The 12,684-nt window shown below is 42.3% G+C and overlaps 1 protein-coding gene across 5 annotated transcripts in view; it reads right to left on the bottom strand.

Annotated features, from left to right (window-relative positions):
- The window catches only part of TANC1 (tetratricopeptide repeat, ankyrin repeat and coiled-coil containing 1), a 122,525-nt gene extending 110,756 nt beyond the window's left edge, over positions 1–11,769 (bottom strand). For 2 of the 5 annotated variants that reach the window (XM_033165437.1, XM_033165464.1), the window contains exon 1: positions 11,704–11,769. In XM_033165437.1, the coding sequence (XP_033021328.1) occupies positions 11,704–11,754 (51 nt within the window). In that variant the 5' untranslated portion in view covers positions 11,755–11,769. Of the gene's footprint in view, positions 1–10,824; positions 11,194–11,703 lie in introns of those variants that run through there. The other 3 variants (XM_033165445.1, XM_033165473.1, XM_033165454.1) reach the window with 2 other exon arrangements.
- Positions 11,770–12,684: the final 915 nt, after the last annotated feature.

Raw genomic sequence — 12,684 nt, 5'->3', positions numbered from 1 at the left:
CAGATACTGAAGCTGATGCTCCAATACTTTGGCCACCTCATGAGAAGAGAAGACTCCCTGGAAAAGACCCTGATGTTGGGAAATATTGAGGGCACAAGGAGAAGGGGACGACAGAGGACGAGATGGTTGGACAGTGTTCTCGAAGCTACCAACATGAGTCTGACCAAACTGCGAGAGGCAGTGGAAGAAAAAAAAATTGCTCCTTTTCACGGAGCATTTGAACATAGCTCGCAGATTACAGTCTAGAAAACTTTGGTATACCCAAATGATTTAGATTACTGAATCCTTCAGTACAAAAGAACACTCTATATTGTGATGATACAGGTGTTTTCATTGAAAACTTTGCGATGAAAGGGCTGCATCCATCAAATTAAAAAACAGGAAAGGGATAAAGAGCCTGGAGGGGGGAGAAATCACACACTTAGAACAAATCAGTCGACAGGACTTTTATAGAGGACCATTATTAATCTGAAATTATTAAAGCTGCCAACCAGTTAACAAGCTTTAATCAAATGAATCACCTGCTTTGAAATTTACATGCAGTTGTTCATATCAAAACCGCAATACAGTATAGGTATTTCAGATATATTTAAGGAAGTCTGAAATGTATTAAATATAGAATTTAATAAATGAACTCTCATTCATTGAAACAAGGGAAAGCCATCTCTAGTTGGCTGCCCTCATCAACCAACTAAAGCTTTAGGTATTTGCAGCACAAATGCATATTTACTTGGAAGTATTACATCAACGAAACTACTGTAACTACCTAGTGTGTTTAGGATTGGAGCCTTTGGTTATTTATTTATTTATTCATTTATAACCTTTCTATCCTATTTCTTCAAAGAAACTCAAGATAGCTACAACACAATCCCCACTTACCTGGGAATAAGCACCTTAGAACTCAATTAGATTTACTTCTGAGTAGACATGTACAGGCATGTAAAGGTAAAGGACCCCTGGACAGTTAAGTCCAGTCAAAGGCGACTATGGGGTGCTGCGCTCATCTTGCTTTTCAGGCCAAGGGAGCCACTGTTTGTCCACAGACAGATTTCCAAGTCATGTGGCCATCATGACTAAACCACTACTGGCGCACAGAGGACCGTGATGCGGTGTTAATCTATTAACTATTTCTGCCTTACAAATCACATACCGGTACATCCATTTAGAATAGAACATTAACAGTAAGTTATGTTGTTATCTAAATATCATTTTTAAAATTACGAAACAAGTCACATTATTCAGCAATGAGCCGCTTGTTCAGCACCTGGCGAAACACCAAAAGGATTTTTCACCAAGAGGATTTTTATATTCAAAGCCTGTATTAAATCTGCCTATCATCTGCAGGAACACAGTACGGGTGGCAACCATTTTAGGCGCGTCCAATTGATGCACAACTGCTAACACACAGGTCATTTGGACACAGAAGAGGGTAGAATGGAGTAGGCTTATCCGTGTTCTGCCAACATGCACTCTGACCTGGAATGCAACCCCTGCAAGAAATGGGGAGTTGCCTGTAGGTCTTCTATGATAATCAGTAATGGTTAACTCCAAATAAATAAGCACCATGGGCAACACTCCATAACAACTGGATTTTAGCACATAGTGTGAGCCCAAGTACAAAGGAACCTTTCTCAGAATTCACAGACATACAGTATAGGTATAGATTCTAAAGTAAGTTAAATAAGTTCACAGAAGGAAAATTTCCTGTGCCCCCGTCCCCCACTTGAGCCCCTTGAAATGCCTCTCTGAAGGTTCTATCGAAGGGCACGGAAGAGAGAAGACATAGACCTGATTTCAGGCAGTTCAACAGTCCCGTTCCAGGGGAAGTCCTGAGACCCGCTGGAGAGGACTTTCAGGGGGTGACAGAGAATGGGATAGGAACTTTACTACTTTTGTGAACTTCCTTATTTTAGGAACCAAGGCCTGGGTATAAAATAAACAAGGACCAAATAGGCTTAATATATTCACGACCACGAAAACTATAAACTTTTCGTTTTGCATGCTACGCTTCCCACATAGATCACCGTTAGAAAGGCTTCCCACTAGGCAGTCATAATATGCGAAAGCCACTAACTACATCTCTGCCTTGCGATACTACACTGTGTGGCATATGATGATGCTTCCTTAGCCTGATGCCTACAAACATCAGCTTTCTGTACGACGCTGCAACCAATGCCTTTAAAGCCAGTCTTGGGAGTTGATCTCTGCAGCCAACAACTTACCTCATTTCTGGGCAGGACAATGCCAGAGTGGCGGAGAGGGGAGAAGTCTGTGTCCCACCAGGCTGCTAAATACCTTGGCAGGCATGAACCCCCTCCACTGTTCATGCAGCATAAAGTATTAGCATGTTCAGGATTGGGAGGCTAACTTTACTTTATAGCGTATAAGACGGGGATAGGAATGATTCTTTGATACGCAGTTGTTTTTCTTTTTATTTCTGAGTATTTATAACCTGCTCTTCGTTGACTATTTTAATCCCACAGCGGGGATCAATGAACTAAAGCAATAAAAATTACAGAATCCATAAAAAGGTCCAATCAATAACAAATTATTGCACTGTTGTTCCTTCTGCTGCGAGCCACTTTGGGCACATTGACGCAGCAAAACAGCATACTAATTAATTAAGAAACAACAAGAGGGACCTGAAATAAAAGGTTGCAGTGTGTAACCAACAGGCATTTAGTTAGCATTTTGTGGCTACGAATCATGCTCAGTCCTCACTGGACTGTTTGGGTCTTTTTTCCTAAGGATACTTTGTGCTTCTGCAAACCTTAAGCTTCCGCCAAACCTGCTAATGCCTCCCATTTGCATATGGATCATGCTGTTTTTGGTTACATAAGGATTGGCCTTTGTATGATGAGTTCTCTATTAATATATGTGTGATAATATGTAAGTGTATGTCACTAACTTCTATGAAAGGTAAAATGCTGCACCAAGAGACACTAGAAACAAGGGCAGACACTTGCCTCTAGTCCCAGCAATGACAGGGCAATCCTACAGAAAGTACATATTTGTGCAGAATACGCACCATACACACTATCCCTGGCCCATGCTCCTTAGAACATACAAGTTCTCCCACCTTTACAACAACTACTAGCCATATACAGTATAAAAGGTTTGTTTTCCCATTTGGTCACAGCTGCAATGATACCATCACCTATAAAAGTCTAATGCAGGGGTCCCCAAACTCCGGATGCAACCCAATTGCCTTCTAAATGCGGCCCGCGAAAGGTCCGGGAATCAGCCTGTTTTTACAGTAGAATGTGTGCTTTTATTTAAAATGCATCTCTGGGTTATTTGTGAGGCACAGGAATTCGTAGTTTTTTTTCAAAATATAGTCCAGCCCCCCACAAGGTCTGAGGGACAGCGGACCGGCCCCCTGCTGAAAAAAGTTTGCTGACCCCTGGTCTAATAGAACAGACCGTCTTTTTTAGTCCTTTCCTTTCTAGATTGCCTGTGAAACAGTGTTTAAAACGTAGTTTTTTAAAAAATAAAATAAAAAGTCATGCTCTATTGACTAGTAAATGGCTTATCCTATATAACCCAGAAAGAGAGATTTACACTATATTAAACTCCATCTTAAAAAAAAAATAAAAAATCAAGAGTTCAGATTCCTCAGCTGACTTTAAAGTGATGCCCTCCAATTCGGAGTTGCCATGGCATCGACTGTACAAGACTCCAGTTAAAGACACAAAATGCCTCTTTCCTAAAGGCAGTTATGGGAAGTTAGCAAGTTTGGAAAAGAACCAAGTATGCTTTGGCTCTGCAGTGGACCTAATTTATCATCATTTGGACATTCCAGTGGTTAGCTAAACCAAGAAAGCAGAACAACTGGCACTTTATAACATCAAGCAAAGTAAAGCTCCATAGGCACTGCCAAAGTTATAGACTTGCCCTACATACCAACAGCAATTTTCACAATTGGCCATTTGCTCTCCGATAATAGATTTAAATAAAAATCATGACACCCAGTTCCCCACCACTGATACTCAAATCTCCGCAATTAGGAAAGACTCGGCATAGTTATGTGCATGGAAAGAATAAATAATGTTGTTGTTTTTTTTTAAATCACAATCAATTCTTCAGAGGAAGTTCTGAAGGATGTAAGATACCATATTTATTTCCTTTACAAGTTAGATATTATGCTAGGGTTTTGTTGTTTAAAAAAATGCAAAGAAAACATCTGGCTGACAGAAAACTGTGCAAACAATTGACGTTCACTGTCAAATCTGCTCCCAAGATTTTCAAATGGACTTGTTGAGTAAAGCATTTTAGGAGTACTATAATGAGTACCTTCATAGCAACTGCAAGTTCCTTTGCTCCTAGCAATCAAAAGAACCCTACTATTAGAAAGAAATTTCAACTATCCTATTGGTAAAACAGAAATACTTTTTGCCAAGCAGCAAAGTTTTCTTCTCCCAAATATATTACTGAAATGCTGCTTTGCCAGCTGTCACATGGCATGAAGAAATGGGAAGACAGCAGCAAAGGCCACTGAATTAGTCAGGGGTATTTCTCAAGCTTCAAGGCTATTTGAAAATTTGCATCAGTGTCACAGAAGAATGGTTTATGCACCAAATTATGTGTTGTTTAGTGTTGGGCAGGTAGCCGGCTTCAAACTCAACAAACAGAAGACCAAAGTGCTGACTAAAAACATGAAAACAGAACAAATATATGAGCTACAAGAATCTACTGGCCTCAACTTTGCTAAGAAAGTAAAATATCTAGGGATCAACCTCACTGCAAAAAACCTGAACCTGTACAAGGACAATTATGAGAAGCTGTGGACTGAGATAAAAAAAGACTTAGAGATATGGACAAGATTGAAACTCTCACTAATGGGCAGAATAGCTGCTGTGAAGATGAATGTCTTACCAAGGATGCTGTTTTTATTTCAAGCCATTCCAATTTTAGATAAGTTGGACTGTTTTAAGACATGGCAAAAGGACCTATCAAAATTTATATGGCAGGGAAAAAAGCCTAGAATTAAATTTAAGATCTTAACGGACTCTAAAGAGAGAGGAGGCTTTGCTTTGCCGGACTTAAAGATTTATTTTGAAGCGGCGGCCTTTTGCTGGTTGAAAGATTGGTTTAAACTGGAAAATACTGATGTGTTGGATTTGGAAGGCTTTGATAACATGTTCGGTTGGCATGCTTATCTTTGGTATGACAAGGCTAAGGTCCACAAGACTTTTAAAAATCATATTGTTAGAAAAGCCTTGTATCAGGTTTGGTTGAGATATAAAGACTTGTTAGAGAGAAAGACCCCTAGATGGATTTCACCGGTGGAGGCCAAGGCCTATAAGAGACCTAATATGTCTGCAAGATGGTTAAGATATGCAGATATATTGCAGCAGGAAGGTGAAGCGTTTAAATTGAAAGGTTATGATCAGGTAAAAAGCGAGGTCACCGACTGGCTGCAATATCATCAAATTCATGAGATTTTTAAAGCAGACAAGAAGATTGGTTTTCAAGTTGAAAAATCAAAACTGGAAACAGAGCTAATTGAATCGAATTCAAAAAACCTTTCCAAAATGTATAATTTGTTGCTAGAGTGGCATACGAAAGATGAAATGGTTAAATCAACAATGATAGATTGGGCAAAGGATGTGGGACACAACATCATGTTGGAGGACTGGGAAAGACTGTGGAAGGAAGGTATCAAATTTACAGCCTGTAATAATTTAAGAGAAAACATTATGAAAATGCTTTATAGATGGTATTTAACACCAGTTAAGATTGCTAAGATGAACCCGTCAATGACTAATACGTGCTGGAAATGTAAATCGGTGGAAGGTACCTTTTATCATATGTGGTGGACATGCCCAAGGGTTAAAGCCTTCTGGGATAAGATTTACAATGAACTTAAAAAGGTAATGAAAATTACCTTTAGTAAGAAACCAGAGGCTTTCCTTTTGAGCATGACCAACGAACAGATACCCAGTCAAGATAGAGTATTTTTTATGTATGCCACAACAGCAGCTAGAATTTTATTGGCAAGAAATTGGAAGGGTGAAGAGATCCCAACGGTGGAAGAATGGCAGATGAAGTTAATGGACTTTATGGAGCTTGCTGAACTGACCGCGAGAATCCGAGACCAGAGGGAGGAGAAGGTGTCGAAGGATTGGAAGAAATTTAAGGACTACTTAGTTAATGGTGTAAAATTGAACATCTGAGCAGAACTAGCTGTTGAACAGGCTTTAGCTAGATAAATTTAAGTTAAAGTTTTGGTAAGAATTTTACAGTATAAGATACAAATAAGAATGTCTGAAGATTTTGAGAATAGATTAAGAACTATGTTTTTAGTAAAGGAATCTAAGGACAAATAAGATGGTTAATAGTTATGAAAGTAGATATATAGCTACCTAAAGTATATTTGGATTAACAATGCAGTGGAGGGTGTGGGGGAAGTCCTCTATGCTTAGAAGATAGAATAAGAATGAGATAAAGACAAGTGTTTAGACAGGTTTGTATATGTTTTTCTTATGTTTATTGTGTTTCTGTTTGATTTGTTTATTGTTTATTGTATTTTGTATTTTCATTGTATTTGTGTATGTTTTGTTTTTTATATATGCATATGGAAAATAATAAAATCTTTAAAAAAACAAAAACAAATTATGTGTTGTTTAGTGATCCACGACAGTTGGATCCATAAGATAGTTTGTACAGATATTGCACTGTTGTCTAAAAGAAGTTTAAATTTAATTTATCAACAAGGTTTTTTGGGGATATGTATTCGGCCTAATATTAGCAAGTTTATGGTGGTAAGGAATACGTTGTCTGCCGTCCTGGCTACTATCTTAGGTTTTAGGATCAACCTTTGGGTATCAACAGATTTGGATGCAGCAGGTTGAAGACCAAAACTAATTCCCCTCAAATAGCCTCAAAACTTGAGAAATCTGTAAGTAAATTGCAGTTCCCTTCTTCTAACCTTCATTAACTTCATAGTTTTAGATGCATTTACTTCATATACAAATTAATATTAGGAAACACCCCTGGTGGCTATTTGCCTCTTAATTGGCATGCATACATAGACAAGTCAATTAATGGAGCCATAGTTACCGGTACACATGAAACAGCCCTATTATGATAGCACCATTAGTATCACTGGTGATACTCAGCATTAGGAAGGGAAACATTCCCTTACAAAGGTTAATACTACAGTTGGTATGGCACAGAGGGGACGACAGAGGATGAGATGGTTGGACAGTGTTCTCAAAGCTACTAACATGAGTTTGGCCAAACTGTGGGAGGCAGTGAAGGATAGGCATGCCTGGCGTGCTCTGGTCCATGGGGTCACAAAGAGTCGGACACAACTGAACGACTGAACAACAACATGGCACCAGTAGCAACTGTTGAACTGAAAGCTAGTCATAGGCTACATTCAGACAGACTATTATTCCGTTCTGCTGGAATTTTCTTACCTGGCAATTTTTGGGTTTTATTTGATATTATACATGAAAATGAAAGACACTTCAACTTTATTCTCCTAGAATTCCAGATGTTTAGCACTCATTCCCCTGTTTGTTCCCACAAAAAAAGTTTGCAAACCCATTTTGACTGTGCTGCAAACTGCGAAGTCTCTTGTTAAGCTCTCACTAATGAATTCATGAGGTAGCCTTACACACTCAACTCAGACCCTCATCTGAAGACTGGAGGCAGTACAGTGGTACCTCGGGTTACATACGCTTCAAGTTACAGACTCCGCTAACCCAGGTTAAGAACTTTGCTTCAGGATAAGAAAAGAAATTGTGTTCTGCCGGCACAGCGGCAGCGGGAGGTCCCATTAGCTAAAGTAGTGCTTCAGGTTAGGAACAGTTTCAGGTTAAGAACGGACCTCCAGAACGAATTAAGTTCTTAACCCGAGGTACCACTGTACTAACCTATCCTTCAAGAGCTCATTTAAGGATTACTCAGGTAATAGATGTGAAATGCTTTAAAGGTTCAACTTGTGCAAATACAAATGCAAAGGATGATTATACAGTGGGACCTCGGGTTGCGCACATGATCCGTTCCGGGATGCCATTCGCACCCCGAAAAGTCCGCAACCCAAGCGGAGATATCACGCTTCTGCGCATGAGCGACCTGCGCAGAATGCTTCTGCACATGTGCAGACCGCGCAGAGCACTTCTGCACGTGCGGCGAAACCCGGAAGTGAACACTTCTGGGGTTGCCGCGTTCATAACCCACGCCATTCGCAACCTGCAGTGAACGCAACACGAGGTACAACCATAACCTATTACATGCTGCTCACTGGCTACTAATGGTACACAAGCATGTTTGGCTGTGAAAAGTTTTCAAATGTGGTTCTTACTATGTGTCAAAGTGGTTGCCACTACTGTGATGCTCCATCGTGAATATGTACACAGCAGAACTTAACAACACTAGTTTTGTGTTTGTGCAACAAAAAGCAAGAATGGCTGGGAAATAAATCCTCTGCAAGATAAGGCTGCCTCTCCCTTTCCCTCTGGCAAGACAGAGAAAACAGGAAGCAATGTTCCATTAAAAAAAAAAAGATCAAAATTAGTTACGAAAAGTACAAATCAAGTCAGCACATAAAGTAATGTTCTTCTTTTATCCAATGGTACTTGAGATCTTTATACACCATACAAATAAGGGATGAAGCACTAGGCAAAGAAGACTCATGTAGGGTCTGGAAGATGCCTCAGAATGATCTTATTCAAGCCAACTGTGTGCCACAAATACAGAGAAAGACTAAGCAAGGTGAACAATGCTAGGGGTATCTACAGCAGAAGAACTGCACATTCAAATTATTCAAAGCAAATGGGCTATTCACCACCATAGAAGAGCAAAGATTGTATTCTAGATCAGACCTGGAACAAAGGAGAACCCACCAGCCAGTTCTTAGCCTGTGAGAGTGACTAACTTTAACAGCCTGCACCTTTTCACAAAATGTCCCAAAAAGTCTACCTACCCTTTTCTGGGAAGTTCTGTCACACCCAATCCTTCCAATTGTTAAGAAACAAATCAACCAAGGCAGAAACATGTCATCTGACTCTTACACCCTGTTTTTACCTCTCTCTTTCAATTACAGATGACATGCACTTGATGAAACAAATGTTAAATGGTTCGTGTGTCGCAAAATGAAGTTTCTGTCTCTCACATTTCCACGCCCACCAAGCCCTCATTTCTGCATCAAGTTTCTTTCATGCAAAAGTTATCTGGGACATTCTTTTTTAAATGTGGCAGCTCCCCGAAATAATTTTTTTCCCATACAAAAATTTCAACTATTTCCATTCCTAAGCAGTACAATCACTTAATACTTCCCTTCTTTGGGCATTCTAGTATTAGTTCCCCAACTACAGCAAGCTTGTGTTCCTCCAAATGTATATTTTTTTCCGAGGAAAGAGAACCCCTTATCTATCCAGCCCCCCCATTGATGCACATTGCCATTCAAATGGTGTGTGTGCACCTTGTTATGTGATCAATTATGTAGGTACAGGTGGGTAGCCGTGTTGGTCTGCCATAGTCAAAACAAAATCGAAAATTCTTTCTAGTAGCACCTTAAAGACCAACTGAGTTTGTTCCTGGTATGAGCTTTCGTGTGCATATCTTTTTTCGTGTGCATATCTTTTTTCGTGTGCATATCTTTTTTCGTGTGCATATCTTTTTTTGGTATCTGAAGAAGTGTGCATGCACACGAAAGCTCATACCAGGAACAAACTCAGTTGGTCTCTAAGGTGCTACTAGAAAGAATTTTCGATTTTGTTTCAATTATGTAGGGTGGGGGCTTACCTCCCCCCCACATTTTATTCAAGCTGGCACCCCTGCAGCCACCAATGTTTGGCTCTGAAGCTTCTCTCACAGATTTTAAGACACCATTGCAATCTTGAGACTGCATGCTTACTGGTGAAAGGAAAGACACTGCACATGGTTCAGACAATCTTTGCAAATTCTAGCACTGAATTAAGACCACCTCTCTATGCAACGATATACAAACTGGTTTTTCACTATAACAAGACATCACTCCTGTGTCCAGGAATACACATGTACACACATCATGTGCGATTTACACACAAGTCTATTTTTCCACAGGTATATAGGGAGAGGCCACACACGCGTCTGTCACTCCCGACTGTATCCCGTTTTCCTATAGAGAACCGTCGCCCATTCCTGAACATCATCACCACGTGTGAGGTGACCCATCTTCCAACATTGCATACCCCTTCCTTTACTTTTCGAACAAACACATTCCCAGACCCAGCGACACTTTTTAGGGCTCTCTGGCCGCCCCTTACAACACCCTCCTCCATTGCACCAGCCTTACCTTAGGCCTCCTTGACATTCCCAATTCCCCCTCAGAGTTACCGCCAGTTTCACACGATACCCGGTGCGTGCCCTGTCATCCCACCAAGGCACGACCCCGGGCTGCTCTTCCTTGCTCCCGAGTGGCAGGCAGGCAGGCTCTCCCTTTTGCCCCTTCGCAGGCCCTTTCCCCCGCCGCCTATGCCAGCTCTCGGTGCCCACGAATGCCTTCGACGTGGCTCGGGGGCAGCCTTTCCCCCACCTCCTCCAGCACCAACGCGGGGGGGCGCCTACCTAGTGCCCCCCACCCGCGAGACCCTCACGCCGAGGGAGAAGCAGCTCGTGCAGCAGGGAGCCGAAGCTCCTGCGCCGAACATGCCCATGCATATTCCCAAGGCAGAAACTTCCGTCTCGCACTTTTGTTTCCTCTTGCAGCGTCCTAAAAGACCAAAGGGGGGGGGGACCCTCTGCAAAACCCAGGGCAGGCGCGTGTGAGGATGCGGCGGAGGGAGGGAGGGGGGAACCACCACCACCACCTATCTTCTCCCCCGGTGCGCTTACCGTTTCTCCGGGAGTCCAGCGCCTCCGAGGCGCTTCAGGGTCTCTCGGTGTGTGTCCCGAGCGGGACTCTTCCAGCAGCGCCAGCCAGGCAGGATGAGCTCATTGGAAGCAGGCGGGCAACAGTCCCCGCCTCCCGCATTTCTCCCCTCAGGCCGCCTTTCCCTCGGAGCAGCCAGCCAGGCTCGCGCGGGGGGAAGGGAAGGAGCTTCCCAGGTTGGTTGCAATGGATGCCTCGCAGTTTCGGCCCCGCTCGCTCTCCCACACACGCCGTCTGGTCTGGGCTGAGCGTCCTGCAAAGCGCGCGAGCCAAGCCCTGGACTGGGCGCGGCCAACTCGCCGTGGCAACCTCCCCCCCCCTTCCCTTCCCTTTTTTTTTTTTTTGCGTCTCCTCTCGGTTCCTACCCGCAGCTTTCAACAGCACGCACCACCCCTCCTTCTCTCTCCCTCTGTTTCCCTCCACCCCCCTCGAGTGGCCAAAGTTCCTGTTGCTTTGGAAAGAGGCAAAACCATCTGGGACCAATTAGCGGGAAGGGGGCTCAGCAGGACTGCAGGGCAAGCCAGGCTGGGGAGACCCGGCCTTTGGCATTCCCGCCTCCTTCCCCGCGATCGACAAATGCAAACCTGGAGTCAAAGGTGGGGGTGGCGGGGTAGGGTGGAGTAAAGGGCACGGATCAGGCCGCCTCCGCGGGGAAGTGATCGGATAAATATAGTTGCAAACGCCTGGCGGACAAGTGCTTAATCAAGGTTGCCTTGCATGGCTGCTGTTTTTTGTTTGTTTGTCCCTCCTGCTTTCCGTGCTCACGAGAAAGCTGCTCTCATACGGGGCTTGTTGCAACGGCGTCCTCTCTTGCATCTGTGCAGTATATTGTTACCTACCTGCCTTACTTGGGTTGTGTGTTGCAAGCGGTAACGTGGCTTGCATGCCATATAAGCTGCTGCTGTTACGTGTTAAGAGTTCGCTCCTTCAGTCAGTCACAGGGTTGTTGGTTGCCTTTTTTTTAACCTGGGGGGGGGGGTTTACAGTATCACAGGAATGTGTAATCGTTGGGATTTAAAAGCAAAGGGGATTTAAAAAGGTTTTATTGATATATAATACGAAAATAAAAAGTTTATTTGGTGAAAGAGGAATCTTCAAACGTTGTCATAACATTAAGCTCTTTATATGTTTTTGTCTGTGTTAAGCGATTGATGGCTGTTGGGTTTCTTGTCCTCAGGCACCTGAGCTAGGCACACTTGTTTGGGAGTAAGTATTCTTCAACTCTGAAGAATACACTGTATTTTGAGTAAACCTGCTCAGATTGTGCTGTTATTACACTTTTTTTTGGAGAAGGCACTTGTTGAAATATTTTTGAATGCAACCTTGCAAATGAGCAGTATTTTTGACACATTCCCCACCCTTTTAATTCTGTACCAAAGCATGTGTTAAATCCATACAGTTGTTCCTTACTCAGAGCATAAACTATTGATCTCTGTAGGTCTGATCAGAGTATGACTAAGGCTGAAATCCTAACCCAGTTTACCTTGGAGTAAGCCCCACTGAATATAATATAACTTACTTCTGAGTAGACTGTTAGGATTGTGTGGTTTGTTTGATACGACCTATACATCTTACCATTTGTAAAATTGGAGGTTCTGTAACTTAAGACACATTTTCTGATTAATAGAAGGCTCATCACTTATAACAGGGAACAATACTATGTGCCTTGGTACTGTATGTGTTGAAGGTTTTAAATTCTCTTCCGGGATACAAGGTCATACACATCGGAAATAGCCGATTGCATCTTTAAAGTGAAGCCATTATCCAAAATGCCAATAAAAATTATAGCACAGAAATGTATCCCTCCTCCATTCAGTGAC

The sequence above is a fragment of the Lacerta agilis genome, chromosome 1 (genome assembly GCF_009819535.1).
Source record: "Lacerta agilis isolate rLacAgi1 chromosome 1, rLacAgi1.pri, whole genome shotgun sequence".
Classification (NCBI taxonomy): Eukaryota; Metazoa; Chordata; class Lepidosauria; order Squamata; family Lacertidae; genus Lacerta; species Lacerta agilis.
Note: the sequence above shows the minus strand (reverse complement) of the source record. Positions and strands in the feature narration are given on the sequence as shown.